Raw genomic sequence first — 16,151 nt, forward strand, 5'->3', positions numbered from 1 at the left:
CCTCTAGCTAGGGGGTGACTTGGGTCCCAATGTCATTTGTATGGTTGGTGTCTCCTGGATACCACTGATAACTGGTTAACCTCTATCAGTTTCTACACCTTGAAGGTTTCACCTTCACATCACTGAAAAGTCCTAGTAAGAACCACAGTCCAAGACATTTTTTTCCCAAAACCAGGGCACCCTGTGTCTCCCTCAACACCCGCTATCCAAGAATTCCTCCCAAGTTCCCTTCTGGGTCCCTTTCTTCTTCCTTTGATTTTGCTGGGGTCCAGGTCTGGAAGTAGTCTTACTGGCTCGGAGGGGATACACAGTTGAGTAACTTTGGGGCCAAATTCCAAATGACTTCCTGGAGGAGTTGACCTGACCACGCTCCAACAATAGGGTACTCTAGTGAACCCACCTTGCCACATTCCCTCTTTAACATCTCTGTGGGTCAGATAGGTGGGAGGCGGAACATCAAAGCTGCTTTAATTTGCATTTCTCTTTTAGTGATATAGGGCCTTTTTTCATACAATTGCTGACAGCATAGATTTCACCCTTTGAAAACTGTCTCCTCCTATCCTTTCACTATTTATCTTTTGGGGAATGGATGTTAGTCTTAAACATTTGAACCAGTTCCTGATGCATGTTGGACATGAGAGATGCACTGCAAAGATGCTCCCAGTAACCTGCTTCCTTTCAAACCACCTTACACTGGTTTGTGGAAAAGCTCTTCAATTTTATGTCATCAAAATTGTCCCTTTCGTCTTGTGTGGTCCTCTGCATTAGTCTCCTAGATCTGAAAGGCATTTTTCCCATGACCCTCCAATTTGTTGTTCACGTGATCTTTCACATTGGGCTCACGCCTCTACAGGGAGCTTCAACAAGCATCTGCTGAGCCCTCCCAATGGGCCAGGCGCTGGGGCCGTCAGGACAGTCCATGCTCTCAGAGAGCTTCCAGTCCAGTCCAATCCAGCCAATCAGAACTAGCATCAGCTCGAAGCAGACATCTACTAAGAAGCTGTGGTGAAAGCAGGCGCTACCAACCCTCCCTCCACCCACACCGTGATTCTGGGCACACTCTCCCACAAGGACACGCAGCGTCCTTGCAAAGAATGGAACTAACAAAAGGTGGTGGTGATGAGAAGTGTCAGGAGGCCCCACAGGAGATCCACACAACTCTCTCTCCTCTTCTTCCTTGAGTCGGGAACCACAAGTCCAGGAAGAACTGAGCTCTTCCCCTCTCGGCAGGAAGAGAAAGTTCTTTTCTCCCTGCGGGGCAAGTCATGGCATCTACTGGGGAAGCCAGGCTCAGGAAGAGATGCCCCCATTTATCTATCAGCAGGAGAGTCAGATGGGGAGAATCCAAGGCCAATCAATCAGCATTTCTTAAGCACCTACTACGTGCCAGGCATTGTCCTAAGCGCCAGGGTACAAAAAGAGGCCCCTCTCCAGACTGACACAGATGACTTCTAGGACAGCTGGCTGCGAACTCCAGAGCCAAATGTTTGGTTCTTTGATCTTCACTTCCAAGAGGACCAATGACATCATGGGGTGATGTCTTGACTTGGCAGCGAATTGGATTGAAGTGAGGCAGAGTTGCACAAAGTCATCGGCCTCACTCTCTCTTTCAGAGACTTCAAAGTCCAGAAGCAGGACAATAGTCAGGATGACTGGCGATGGCCCAGGATGCAGTGGGTGACCGCAGCATCTTGAATGTCTGACCAAGCTCTAGGCGCTCCACTGTGCATGCTTCAGTCACTTTCACGGCCTCTGGAACAACTGTTCTCACATGCCATTCTGCCGGCAAAGTATTCCCATGCTTGGGGTGCACAGCCTCCTAACTCACCAACAGGTTTGTGGCCTTGGTTACCCTCAACCCTGCTGAGATGGTTTCAGTGGGCTGTGGCCACTTTGCACACTAGAGCTTCTTGGAGCCACCCCAGGGCCACACTTCTCACGGCCACTGGGGAAATCTGTGGGAGGGCGTGGTCCAGGCTTAAGGGTAGTTTAGGGATGCTTGGTCGCTTCTGTTTTCCTCTTAGGTTTTATTTTTTTCAATTAATAAAAATCTATATTCTCTCATGTCCAACCCCCTAATTCGAGACAAAAGAGAAAACTCTCATAACAAATACACTTGGTTCAAAAAAAATAAATTCCCGTCTTGGCTGTGACCTAAAGCTGAAGGCCTCCCCTAGTGCGCCCTTCCCTTCTCTGCCAAGAGGATCAGAGTGTCTGTCTTCCACAGTCATTTGTCGTTACCCTGTCATAGTCTTTGTGTGCAAGGTTCTGAGTCTGCATCTGCTCATCCAAGTCTTCCGAGGTCTCTCTGAACCATCCCCTTCCTCATTTCTTACAGTGCAGTCCGTGGGCCTCTGAACCTCCTTTAGGTCAATACGCAGAGACCACCCCTCGCTGGGCCATTGATGCCACCGACAGGCGGGCGCCCAGTTCTCAGCTGCTGTGAAATGAGCGGCTACCCATACTGGGGGGGGGGGGCGGTCCTTCTCCTCTTGCTCCCATCTTCTGGAAACAGAGGCCTAGAACTGGCATTTATTGGGTCAAAGGGTATTCATAGGTCACTCACTTTTTAGGTCTAGTTCCAAATTGTTTCTCAGCTCGAACAGTGGTAAGTGAATGTGTCTGTTTACTCCCAACCCCAAGAATTCTGCTCATTTTCCATTTTTGTCAACTTGGCCAGCGTTATGGGTTGAGGAGGCACCTAAGGATGGTTTAAAGCTGTGGCTCTTCTTTGATTATTAATGGTTGAGCAGCTAGGGGGCGCTGCAGTGGATAGAGGGAGAGGCCTGAGTTCAAATCCAACCTCAGACACTAGCTGTGTGGCCCTGGGTAAGTCCCCTCACCCTGTTTGCCTCAGTTTCCTCATCTATAAAATGAGCTGGAGAAGGAAACGGCAAACCCCTCCAGTATCTTTTCCAAGAAAACCCCAAATGGGCTGTGAACAGTTAGAGAAACAACCCTGAAAGACTGAACAACAACGATGAATGATCTGGAGTGTTTTGGTTTTTTTTTTCCATAAGGTGACAGAGAGCCTGGTGTTTTCCCCTAGAAAACTGCCTCTCATCATCCTTAGAGTATTTATTGATTGGAGAATGGCTTATTCTTACGAATCGGAATCAGCTCAATCGATGACAATCACATTGGGACCCTTGGGCACGACGCCTTTGCCAAGAGCCAACTGTCTTCGGGCTGATGGTTGGCGGGACTCCCACCGTCGGACCCGGACCGCCCCGGGAGGGTCGGAGTCATTTGGGAGCGCGGCCCCAGAGAGGGGGCCAATGCAAACAGCGCTCCTCCCAAATCCCGGGGACGGGGCAGGCTGTCCCAGGCGGGCTCCCGTCCTCCGCCCCTCCGGCCCTCGCCTCAGCCCCTGGAGCCTCCTTGCCCTGTGACATCCAGCCACCCCCGGCTGGTGCCGCCCGCGGGGACCCACGCGCGGGACGGATACTCCCTGGGGCGTGTGCATTGAAAGCCCAGCATCCGGCGCCCCGCGGCCCCCCGCGGCCCCCCATGGGTCAGGGCAGAGGCTGGGGGGAGTCAGGGCGGCCGCGGCCGCGGCCCCGTGGGCTGGGGGGGAGGGGTGTCAAAGTGGAGGAGCCGTCACAGTCAGAGGGGGCGGGGTCACGGTTAGGGGAGGAAGGGTCACGGTTATGGAGTTGGAATCTGGGGCTGAGGGAGGCGGGGTCAGAACCAAGGGAGGCGGGGTCACGCTGGCCAGGCGATGGGCTCTCAGATCGAGAGGGGGCGGAGTCACGGTGAAGACGGGCAGAGTCACTTTCAAGGGGGGCGGAGTCAGGGTGAAAGGGGCCAGGCCGATAGCTTCCGAGCGCGAAGCTGGGTTTGGAGATGGGGGCGGGGGCATGGTCAGAGGGGGCGGGGTCACGGTGAAGGGCGGCGGGGTCACGGTGAAGGGCGGCGGGGTCACAGTGAAAGACCTCCCGGCTGTGTTGAAAGGCGGCGAGATCACGGTCCGGGGCGACGACTGATCCTGGTTCACCGGGAAGGTCGGGATCAAGGTCGGGGATGGCGTGGTCCGGCCGAGCCCCAGGACCGCGTGGTGGGGGGTGGACATATGCTTCTGCTGGTGCTGGGGTGGGGAGCGGGCACGCAGCGGGGCGGACGAGGCCGGGGGCTGGGTCATGATCAGGGTCTTTGAGTGCAAGGGCTGATTGATTGAGGGCGCCCAGCGACGCTGGTTCGCACCCAGATGCGTGTTGGGCGAGGACCTCCGGCCAGTGGCCAGCGAGGGCCCCGACTGCTGGGGCTGCCGTCGAGACCCCCGGGCTTGGGCCCGGACGATCATGCTGCGGGCGGGAGCGGGGCCGGGATGTCAATTATCCTGATAACCAATCCGAGCCGGGACTACGAATCCCAGGATGCCGTGAGGCCCGGGAGCTGTGCGAGAGGCTGGGCGTGGCTACGCTTCCCAGCATGCCGCGCGGCTGCGGATCTAACGCGGTGTGCGCCGGAGGGGCGGGGCGAGGGCGTCACCTTGGCAACCAGCCCGCGTCCTTCCGGCCTGCTGCTCGGGTCTAGGCGCCACAGCGCGGCTGGCGGCCCGGGACTGGCGTCCAGTGACATGCGCCGGGCCGCCCTGCGTGCGGGGCGGGCCGGGGGCGGGGCGCAGCGGGCGGGCCGGGCCGAAGCTGGTGGCGAGCAGTGTAGACCCAACGCCAACACGAACGCCAACGCCATGCGCAGGGTCGAGCGCAGGGGCGCCCCGGGCCCGGGGCCGCAGGGCAAGGCCTCGCTGGAAGGGCCGCCGGCGGAGCCCGCGCCCGGGGCTGGGGCAGGGGCCGGGGCAGGGGCGCGCCGCAGCACCGAGTCCGAGGTCTACGACGACGGCACCAACACCTTCTTCTGGTGAGCGGCGGGCGGGCGCGCGGGTGTTCGCGTCCGCGGGGAGGGGGCGCGCGCCCCCGCGCCGGCCCGTGCCCTTCCCCCCCCCACTGCCGACCACCCTCCGGGAAGGCGCCGGGAGCCCCTCCCCCATCGCCGTATCTGACCCCGTGACCCGCGTTCATCCCTGCCGCGGCGTTCGGAGTTCCCCCGTTTGACCCTCTGACCTTTCTTTGGCCCTGGCGGTGTCGCGGACCCCTCGTCTCTAGAGCCTAGAGGAGACCCCCCGCGGTGTGGCCGAGGGTCGGGCAAGGCTTCTTGTAGGTCATCAGCAGGCATTGATTAAGCGCCTACTGTGTACCAGGCTCTGTGCTGACGTTCCCTGCCCTCGTGGGCTCTGAGTCTCCAGGGGCCGCTATGTGTGCAGCGGATAAATGGGAGTAATCCACGCTGGGGAGGCACCGGTGGGATCAGGAATTCGGGTACGACTTAAAGGCTGCCAGGGAAGTTGGGGCAGGACGGCATTTCAGGCAGAGGCTCGATCTGGAGACGGAAGGTCTTGTTGGTGGGACAGCCAGGAGGCCAGGGTCACTGCCTGGAAGAGTGTGTGTCAGAGAATAAGACGTAAGAAGACTGGAGAGGGCGGAAGGGGCAGGTTATGAAGGGCTCCGAATGACCTGCACTTTAGGAAGATCATTTTGATACCTAAGTGGAAGATTGACTGGGGGGGGGGGGGGGGTTTTGAGACAGACCGTCTGTCGTGTTGTAGTAGACCAGGCCTGGGGATGTGAGGGCCTATACTTGGGAGGGTGGCAGTGTCTCAGGAGAGAAGGAAGTATTGGCGAGGTGTTGCTAAAGCCTGATGGATCAGAAATGGTGTAGAGGTGAAACGGACCAGGGATGGTGCAGAGGTGAATTCAACAGGTCTTGGCACCATATTGGATTTGGGGGTGGGTCCAGGATAACGCCTAACTTGGGAGTCTGGGGAACTTGGAGGACAGGGATGGTTTGGCTCTCATCTCCTCTGGGCCGCTGCCTAACACAGATCACCAAGACGGGTGGTCACACTGCCCTGTGGGTCAGGTGAATCAACGACATCAAGGCCACCAAACAGCTGTTGGGCTACTGGCGTCCTCTCCAGTCTACGGGGGAGGAAGCTAAGGTTCCGAGAGGTCATTAATAATGATGGCGATGGTAAATAAGAGCCAGCCTTTCTAGAGCCCTTTAGTGTTCTCAAAGTGCTCCCCACCACAGCTCTGGCAAGTTGGGGATGTTCAGATCCCCATTTTACAGAGAGGGAAACTGAGGCACAAAGCAGTGAAGGGCCTTACCAAAGGTCACAGTGCTTGTAAGTGTCTGAAGCTAGATTCCCTGGCTGCCTTTCTTTCCCAGCACCTGCCCTTCGGCTGTGTGGGTGGTAGGGAACAGAGCTGAGCTCCCAGATGGGTCTGCACAGACCTAGGGGTCAGAGGGTTGCACTCCTTTCTACTTCCCTCCTCACCTAGTCCTGGTGTCCCCGGGAGGGTGGGTGGCTTCCTGGCTTCCCTCATCCTCTTCCTCTCTTTTCCTAGGACCTGCAGGGCAGAGAGCCTCTCTTGTCTGTCTCCTTGGGCCCTTGATGGGTCCTGCCCTCCACCCCCACTGGCCTAGACCTGGTCCCTCCCCTTCCTCTGTTTCCAGCATCCCCAAGGACCCTAAATGCAGCCCTGGGTGCTCTTGGCCATCCGCTGCTCTTTCCTACTTTCCCTTCTTAATGTCTGTATCTGTCGTCCTTGGTCATCCCTGCTGCCTTGCCTCCTGGTCAGTGGTTCCCCAAAGTTCTGCCCAAGCTAAGGTTTCAGCTATCCTCTCGACATGCCAACCTCCCCAGGCTTACATGTCCAACCCCACTTTGGACGTCAGCACCTTCACGTTCCCAAGGCAAAACAAAGCCTTATCTTCCCCCCAAAACTCCTCTCTCCGCTCTCTTACTCCCATATCCAGTGTGTGGACACACCTCCCTCCAGGCCCTCGCTTCTCTCTCTCCTGGGCTCTCCCCTCCCCAGCCATCCTCCACTGTGCCCCTAAGCTGGTTGCTGGAAGAGCAGGTCTGAGCAGGTCACGTGCTGGTTCTGGAGGCTTCAGAGGCTAAGCCCTCAGGTGGAATCCCAGGCAGCCAGGGGTTCCCCACCTTGGTGCTGGGCTGGGCAGGGACTGCTGGGGAGGGGTGGCACCTCCATTGTTTCTTTCATACAGGAGGTGCCCCATAATGCTTTCTGAATGAAAGACAATCTAGTTGGAACTGTGGGTCAGCCAAGGAGAGACACTTGTCAGGACCCCTTACCTGCAACCTGAAGCCAGGGCCTTTTCACTCGTATTTATTGCTTCCCGGACCCTTGAGCGGAATCAGGCCCCCTTGGGTGCATCCCCAGCTGCCACGTGCTCCCAGGAGGCCTTCCTGAGGCAGCTGGATGCAGTGGTCCCCAAGGGCTCGTGGCTTCTGGGCAGTGGCCCTGTGAGCCCTTGCTGGCTGAGTTTGCTGCCCACTGCCACATCTGGCTCCAGACAGTTTGAGACTCCTGTCTCCCAGTCCCATCTCCCCCAGGGTGCTCCTGGGAGAGGTCTTGTGTGGACAACTGGCCAGAGGAAGGATTTCTTTGTGATGATGCAGGGAGGCATCTGTTCTCCCTACAGAGGGGTTTGGCTTCTGTTGGAGGAGAGGAGAAGAAGGCTGTTGAGGTCATGGCCCAGCACAGTTGGTGGAGAGGGGTCAAGGGAGGCAGGTGGGCAAAGGTGGCTTGCACCCAGATTGCCCAACGGAGGAGGGGGTTGCCTTTTCTCCTCTGAGCAGGGTTAGAGGAAAATTATTTTAGAAGTTGTGAGAAGGATGGAGTAGTGAGGGGGAAAACCCAAAGCAGGAAGACCAGGGAGGGGACCAAGCCCCAGGCATGAGAGAGGAAGGGTGTGGGGAGGCCTGAGGAAAGCTTCCAGTTCTGGGTCACCTGCAGGAGGGCAGGGCTTTGGCCCGCAGACAGTTGGAGTTGTTGGGCAAAAAAGAGGGGGTAGGCTCAGAGGTGGTCATTGGACCTTCACCCCACCCCACCCCCCGGGGCACCAGCCAGGGAGACTCGGCCGGCATTCCTGTCCAGCTTTGTGCCGTCTGCTCCTTGGGGTCCCTGCGGCCCCGGCCTTGGGAATTGCTCAGAGCGGGTGGAGTGGGTGAGGGACTACCCCATGTTCTCTCTCTCCCTCTCCCAGGGAACTTGAGCGGGAAAACTCTGTGCTATCCGGGCGTCCGTCTGCCTGTGGATGTCTGGCTTCCGATGCCCAGCTCTCACCAGCCTGGGGAAGTGTGAGGGACAAAGGGCCAGGAGGCTAGAAAGGAGGCTCAGCTCTTCCATGAGTGGCCATGACCCACTGAACAAAGCGATGAGAAGGTCCTCGGGGTCGGTCAGAGAGCCGCATCCTGGCCTCCTGGACGAGCTGGTCTGTGATCTTTGAAAGATGGTGGGAGACAGGAGGGGACCAAGAGCTCCGTGAAGGAACGAATGAGAAAGTTCCCCAGATGGAAGGGAGTTCACCTTCCCATTTGGGGAAATAACACATTGGAGGGTCTTGCCCCATAGCTGACAGAAGATCTGCTGGCCCTCCCTGCCCGGCCCAGCCCATGGAGTCTTCATGGCCAGGGCCTCAGGAAGTGGGGGAGGGGTGAAGGCAGAAGGTGTGGAGCTGGTGATTCTTGGCTCACCCAAGCAGTGTGAGTGGCCAGTCACCACGGCCGCCAGTTGGGATGTTTGGCCTGGCCTGGCTCGGCCTGCTCTACTCTCGGACCAGAGGATGTGTCTCGGGGATCTCGGGTGATGGTATGGACATCGGCTCTAAGAGGGAGACTGGGTGGTCGTGTTGGGAATGATTGGGGTCCAGAGAGGAGTCAGGAATGGCTTCATGGCAACTTGGACGTTAGCCTGGAGGGAGGGAGTGCATGCTGGCTGAATCTCCCAGATCCTCTTCATAGTCATCCAGCACTTTGTCCTAAACCAGTCCGGGGGCCTTGGTGGTCCTGGAGCTCAGGAGTCAGGCCACCTGAGGCAAAGCTCGCGGAGTCTTGGGTTTGCCTTTGAGGGATCCTTGTGGGAGAGAGAAAAGTCAAGATGACTGCATCATTTAGGCCCCTGCTTCTGGCCAGAATCTGAGGAGAATCGGGCTTCAAAATCATGCCCCTGGGCCTCCTACCTTTGTGGCCTTAGGCAAGTTGAAATTCCTATTTCAAAGCAGTTTTTTTCTCCAGAATCTCCCAACAGATTCTTTCAGCACAGGAAGCCTTAGTTTTGAGTGGGGTGATTGCATACTTGGCTCAGCATTTGTAAGAATTTTTTCCTTCTCCTCCCCTCTTCTCTCCCTTCCTCCTTCTCTCCCCCCCATCCTCCTCCCCTTCCCTCCTCCCTCTTTCACTTTCCACTCCCTGCTCCCTCCTTCCTTCTCCCCTTTCCCCTTCCCTCTTCTTTCCCCCCTTTTCCGTTTTCCCTCGCTCTCCCCTCTTTGCCTAAGCTGGAAGCTCACAGTACCCAACTCTTCTCCTTGGGCCACCTGGGGTTACCACGCCTAGCTACAATTTTCCTGCACTTCTGATATCCTGTGACCTTGGGCTCCAGAAGGGACAAAGCATCACAGTCCGTCCCTGGGACCTTCCTGGCTTTGGTAGTCCCAGGAGCTTCATTGCCTTGGCACAGGGTGGCATCTGTTTGAGGTTCTTGGGGGAAAGAATCTCGAGACTCTGCCTTTGGCCCCATTCAGCAGGCTGCCCCCACCCTCACCCCTCAGGACTGGCTGGGCCCAGCAGGAGGCCAGAGCCATATGGGTGGCAGTGAGAATTCACAGGGTTTCCTGAATGCAAGAATAACCTTTGACTGTTTGGAGAGAAGCCCCTGAGGGCTGGGGGTGGGGGTGGGGAGTCAGGGCCTGGTACTGGTTTGACAGGAAAGAAGGCCTCATGAGTAAGAAAGAGATGCCTGACTCCAGAGCCTCCCACAGGAGATTCTGGTTCTTTTCTGAGCAAGAGGTTGCTGACCACATTTCCCTGGGAAGCATAGATACTCTTTTGGAAAAGTTGAGAGGGTTTTTATTCTGAAATCAGAACACCCCAAAATAAGCATTTCCGTATTCCTAGCAGAACACAAACAGAAGGTTGCCAGGAAGCCAGCTGCCTCCAGAAGGCCTCATAAGGATGCAACCAGCTCTGTGACCCCTTTCATAGCTGTCTGTCTGTCCATCCGTCCATCCATCCATCTGTCCATCCATTCACCCATCTGTCCATCCATCCATCCATCTATCTGTCTATCTATCCACCCACCCATTCATCCATCCACCCATCGTCCATCTATCCATCTATCTATCTCTCCATCCACCTATCTGTCCATCCATCCATCCGTCCATTCATTCACCCATCTGTCCATCCGTCCGTCCGTCCATCCATCTATATGTCCATCCTTCCCTATGTTCTCTTAGGTGTAGCTCACATTTTCCCACTGGCCCTTTTGTTGGCATTATTGTTGCTTACCCCACCTCTCCCCACCCCCTCCACTTCCACCCCTACCCAGCCCTTCAATTAAAAGCCTAGAGAACAAAAACCTATTGCAACAGGTACTCAGATGTGGCCCAGCCCACCCAGTGGTCAGCAGCCTCTTCTGCTTGCTGGGGTGGGATGCTGTGGTTGGCCCGCTGTGGGCCTCTGTCTCAGGACAGAGGGCTTGGGAGCCCTTGGACACCTGAGTGAGGCCCAGGGGCACTGCTCCCTGGTACTTTTGGTTTCCACGGTGTCCTCTAGATTTCTGACCTCCCTCAGGGATTTTTGGGGGAGCCTTTGGATGCAGAGCCCGCTAGGCCACTTGTGGTCACGCTGGGGAGCCGTGGGCTGGGGTTGGCTTTGCCTAGTGGTCTCCTTTCCTGTGGCCTGCAGGCTTCTGGCTGATGTCTCCTGCCATTCTGGGACAGAAGGAGCTACTTCCTCTAATTTCTCACTATTTTGTGGTCTTTCCTTGGCCTGGTCTGAATTTCTGGTTTTTGCTGGTGTAGGAGTGTGGGCCTTGGGTGATGTGCCTTCCTTCCCTGGAGGTTCAAGCTGTTCTTTGGGCAGACCCTCTCATGGGATGTAATGGACACTCTCACAGCCCCCTCCTCCTTTGGGGGGAGCTCTCAGCTGTCTGTCCCAGTGCCTGCTCAGTGCCCTTGCCCAACATGAGCACTCATGGATGGGCCTGTGGGGTGCAGGTTCAGAAGTTTCAGGTTAAATCTTTGAGCCAGGGCTTATCTCCACCCAGTGTCTGCAGATTCCCAAGGGGTCTGAGGATAGATTTGCAGGGGAATGTCTGTGAACTTGGGCTCTTAGAAAAATAGGTGTTTTCATCATTGTTTCAGTTTAATTGGCTTCCTTTATAAATGCTTGTGTTTCACTTTATACATTTGAAAACAGCATTCTGAGCTTCACCAGAATACCAGGGGGACACAGATAAAGTTCAGAAGCCCTGCCTTCCTGAGAGGGTTGTAGGATCCAGAGTCCTCTCTGCCTCCGGAAAGTGAAGCCAGTATTCAAATTCATTTGTAATGTTTTCTCCATCTCACTTCTCCCTCCCCACTGAAAAGAGAGTCAGTCACTGATCGTTGGGCCCTATCTCTAGAGTCAGGAAAAACGAGTCCCCACATTGGCCACACATGTGTTCAGACAGGCCTTCTCTATCGGTCCTCAGGAATCACGTTCGATCGTTGCACTGATTTATTAATCACTTAACTGTGTGCCAGGCACTGTGCTGAGGGCTGTCCCAGGGGAGACCTTGTATGGAAGGTAGTTACCCTCACCCTAGCCCCCAGGACGCCCCCTTCTCTCTCCTGTGACACTGCCCCTGCCCTGGGGCAGGCTCTCAGCCTCAGACCAGGACCCTGGCCATAAGTGCTGGTGAGTCTGCCTGCCTCGGGTCTCTCCCTAGCCCGCCCCGCGCATCTTCCCCGCAAAGTGATCTTCCTAGGTTCGGGTCCAACCATATGTCCCCCCCCTTCAGTACATTGTAGGGGCTCCCTGTTCCCTCTAGGGTCACACACATAAATCCTCTTCAAAACCATCTTCCCCTCCATGTACTTTGCAAGCACCAACTATGTGCCAGGTACTGGGCTAAGTGCTGGCTGTTCCTGGCATGGGGTGCTTCCCCAGTTTCCTTGGCTTCCTTCAGGTCCCCGCTGAAATCCCAGGCCTCCCTAATCTCGGTAACTTCCTTTCCTCTGTGGACCTTTCCCGTTTTAGCCTGTATGTTTGTTGTTTGTACATCCTTGTTCACGTGTTGTCTCCTCCCGGAGACGGGGAGCTCCCTGAGGGCAGGGCTGGCTTTTGCCTCCCTTGTATGCCCAGGCTTAGCACGATGCCTGGCACACAGTCTGCCCTGATGGGCAGAGCCAGGAGGGAAGGTGTGAGGAGGGAGGAAGGTCTGGGGTCAGAGCTTGAGTCTAGGTGAGGCTTGATGACCCTGGAAGTGCGCATGACAAATGATGGAGTGAAAGCGCCCGACTTTTGTAACTTCCCATTTCGCATGTGTTTCAGGAGAGCTCACACCTTAACGGTCTTGTTCATCCTCACCTGCGCCCTTGGCTACGTGACCCTGCTGGAAGAGACTCCTCAGGATACTGCCTACAACACCAAACGGTGAGCCTGGGCCTCAGGCCTGCTTCCTGGGCCTGTCTTCCCCCGAGTTACAGCCAGCAAGGATTAGACAGAAAGGGGGGTTCATCGGGAGTGTCCTGGGGAGGTGCCTGTGCCCCTCTTCGACAATGAAGCTCAGGACCGCCATTGTTCTGGAGCTGTTCCTGCTGTGCCTGTCCCCCCGGCCTAGGGCCTCGGCATACCCCAGCAACTGCTTGTGTTTGAGTGTGTGACAGGTCCGTCGGGGATAAAGTGCTCCACGTGCTTCCAAAGGACTTCGGGCTGGTGGGAGGGGAGAAAATGGCAGGTGGCTGCCTTCAGTGCTCTAGAAATGGAACTGTTTATAGTTTTCTTTCTTTGCTTTCGCTTTCCCTGGTTCAGGTATCAAAACTGTATTTGTGTCATAGAAGGAATTTGGTAGGACTCTTTACCTATTTTTGGGGGATTAGTTGTTCTTGAAATATTTGGTAGGATTTGCTTGTAAATTCATCTGGTCCTGAGTTTCTTGTCTTAGGGAGCTCATATTTGGCTTGTTTGATTTCTTTGTCTATTTCCTCTTTTTTTAATCTGGGCAATTTATATTTTTGTAAATAATTCATTCATTTCATTTAAATTGTCAGTACTATTGGCAGTTGGTTGGGCAAAATAGCTTTCAGTAATTGCTTTAATTTCATCTTCGTTAGTTGTGCATTTACCCTTTTTCCTTTTGATACTGGTAATTTGGTTTTCTTCTTTTAAAAATCAATTTAGCCAATGGTTTATTTTTTCTTTCTTACATAAAATCAGCTCCTAGCTTTACTTATTGGTTTAATGTTTTGTTTGGGGTTTTTTGGGGTTTTTTTTTTTTGACTCAGTTTTTTAATCTTGCCTTTGATTTTCTGGATTTCTGTTTTGTTGTTTAATTGGGAGGGTTTTAATTTGCCGTTTTTCTAGTTTTTGTTTAGTTACATGCTTAATTTGTTAATTTGTTTTTTCTCTTTTTTTTTTATTGATATATTTAGAGATAAGAATTTTCTCCTAAGTAGCTTTGGCTCCAACACACAAATTTTGGAACATTGTCTGTCTCATTGTTGTCATGATCTTTAGTGACTTTATTGATTGTTTCTGTGACTTGTTCTCAGACCCACTCATTCTTTAGAATTAGGTTATTTAGTTTCCAATTAACTTTTTGTCTCTGCTTCAGAGACTCTTTTTTGAATGTATTTTTTTTTTGTTGCATCATGTTCAGAAAAAGATGCATTTAGTATTTCTGCTTTTCTGGATTTCTTTGTAAGGTTTTTATGTCCTGATACTCGGTCAATTTTTGTAGAGGTGCCATGCACACATGAGAAATAGATATACTCCTTTCTATTCCTGTTCAGTATTCTCCAAAGGTCAGTCATATCTAACTTTTCTAAAATTTCATTCATCTCCTTGACTTCTTTTTTATTTTATGGTTAGATTTACTCTGAGAGGGGTAAATTGAGGTCCCCTCCTGTAAGTCATTTTACTTTTCCTATAAGAAGTTGTGTGCTCTGTCTTTGGTGCATTGATGTTGAGCCTTTGGCACTCACTGCAACTTCAGGTGGGTCAGAGATACTTGAGGCTTTTTCTTTCACTAGTGCTTTGAGTCAGATCTTGTTTTTAGTGAGGGGACTTCTGAGGGATTGAAGAGCTCCCCCATTGGCAGCCTTAGTTCATGTTGAGCTCACATCAGCCCTCAGTGGTGTTCTTGCCAGGGTCCTCCATGGACAAGCAAACTCTGCAGCTTGTCATCTCACTGAGGGGCCAGAGTCCCTAGTACCAACGTGCCCCCTTAAAGACAACCTCCTGGGCTTTTTGGAGGGAGGCTAGAGAGTAAATTAGCAGCTTCTTGGGGTCGAGTGTGTCCAAGCTAAAATCAAGGGGCTCTCTGGTAGTTGGAAGTTTGATCGAACACACCAAAGCAGGGTGTGGGCTGTGATGGATGGTGACTGTGCTGTAACCTTCCCCAAGCACAGAGCTGCTTTCAGGGATCTGCTGGAGAGGAGAGGACACAAAAGGGAACTCACAGAATCGGCATCTGTATAGCACCTACTGTGTGCCAGGCCCTGTGCCAAGTACCTTCCAAATGTTACCTCATTTGAATCCCCACAGGAACCCTGGGATGTTATTACCCCCATTTCACAGATGAGGAAACTGAGGCAAACAGGTTCAGCATTTGCCCAGGGTCTTCCTGACTCTAGGGGCAGTGCCCCTAGCTGCCTCACAAGTCTGTATGGGACTCAACTCTCTTGAAGAGGAGAGGAGGGGGAGCCCCTTTGGAATAGAAGGGCCTGGCTCTTGGGCTGCTGTCCTGGGGGGCAGCCTAAAGGGGGAGGCGACTTGGAGATCCCAGGCATGGGGCCAGTGGGACAGACACTGAAGGGCTCTTTGCTCTTTGTCCTCAGAGGGGTCGTGGCCAGCATCTTGGTTTTCTTGTGCTTTGGAGTCACACAGGCCAAAGACGGACCGTTCTCCAGACCTCACCCAGGTAACTTGCCATTCGCTGTTGGATTTACTGCATTGGCCTTAAGGGTGGCTGTTGGTGACTGGGCACACAAGGCTGTGCTTGCTTTGAAGAGCCCTTGGGGCAGTGACCTGAGCCTCTCCAGGTGTACGGATGAAGTGAGGTTCCTGGGGGGAAACAGTGGTTGGCCACCGTATGGGAAGTGGGTAGCCTCTGACGAGAGGGTGGGGTTTAGTGCCCTCCGTAGCTCCCAAGGATGCTGGGTGAGGTCCCCACAGGGGCCTGGGAACTCTGGCCTGGCCAAGCCATCGGGAGACTGGCGGGGGAGGGGGGGAGGCTGCCAACACAGTCCAGAGTGAGCACAAGGTCCGTCCATCCAATGAGGTTGTGCGTCTGACTGCAACCGTAGATCTGCTTCTCTGCAAAGTGCTTCTCCACATCTTACCCAGAAAGGCTTTGGAGTCTTCTATTCAGGTGACCCAGGCAGATTTAGCCCCCGTCTTTTAGATCCCCAATGGCCTTTTTTCTCAGTCCTCTTTCTCCTTGACCTCTTTGTGACTTTGGACACTGGTGATCACTCTCCTCCTGGATCCTCTCTTCTCTTCAGGATTTCAGGACACCCCTCCCCACCTCATGGCTCTCCTCCTTCCTCTCTGCCCACTCTTCCACAATCTCCTCGGCTGGATCCGCCTCCAGATCATGCCCTCTAACCATGGGTGACCCTCAGGTTCTGTCCAGGACCCTCTGCTCTTTTTCCCTCTAAACTACGCTTGGTGATCTCATCAGCTCCCATGGATTTAGCTACATTCTTCATATTGATGATGCTCTGATCTCCCTTTCCTGCCCCAGCCTCTCTGCTGACCTCCAATCTTGCATCTCCAGCTGCCTTTCCGACGTCTCGAACTGGACATCCAGCAGACACCTTCAACTAAATATGTCCAAAGCAGAGCTCGTGATCTTAACCTCCCCAACCCCCAACCCTTCCTCCTCCACCCCTCACTTTTTTTATGACTGTGGAAGGCAGTGCCCTCCTCCCAGTCCCTTAGGCTCACAACCCAGGAGTCATCCTGGACTCCTCCTCACTCTCTTGTGCCCCTATCCAATATGATGTCAAGGCCTATCGATTCCACCTCTGCAGCACCTCTGTTCCATTTCACCTCTGCTGCACCTCTGGTCCATTTC

At 54.2% G+C, this 16,151-nt stretch overlaps 1 protein-coding gene across 2 annotated transcripts in view; it reads left to right on the top strand.

The window, feature by feature from the left end:
• The first annotated feature begins 4,693 nt into the window (after nt 1–4,693).
• Nucleotides 4,694–16,151, top strand: part of PTDSS2 (phosphatidylserine synthase 2) — a 36,349-nt gene continuing 24,891 nt past the window's right edge. For both annotated transcript variants that reach the window (XM_027860134.1, XM_027860135.1), the window contains exons 1-3: nt 4,694–4,863; nt 12,404–12,505; nt 14,911–14,993. In XM_027860134.1, the coding sequence (XP_027715935.1) occupies nt 4,694–4,863; nt 12,404–12,505; nt 14,911–14,993 (355 nt within the window). The remainder of the gene's footprint in view (nt 4,864–12,403; nt 12,506–14,910; nt 14,994–16,151) is intronic.

Source organism: Vombatus ursinus, unplaced genomic scaffold (genome assembly GCF_900497805.2).
Source record: "Vombatus ursinus unplaced genomic scaffold, bare-nosed wombat genome assembly UNPS02014176.1, whole genome shotgun sequence".
NCBI lineage: Eukaryota > Metazoa > Chordata > Mammalia > Diprotodontia > Vombatidae > Vombatus > Vombatus ursinus.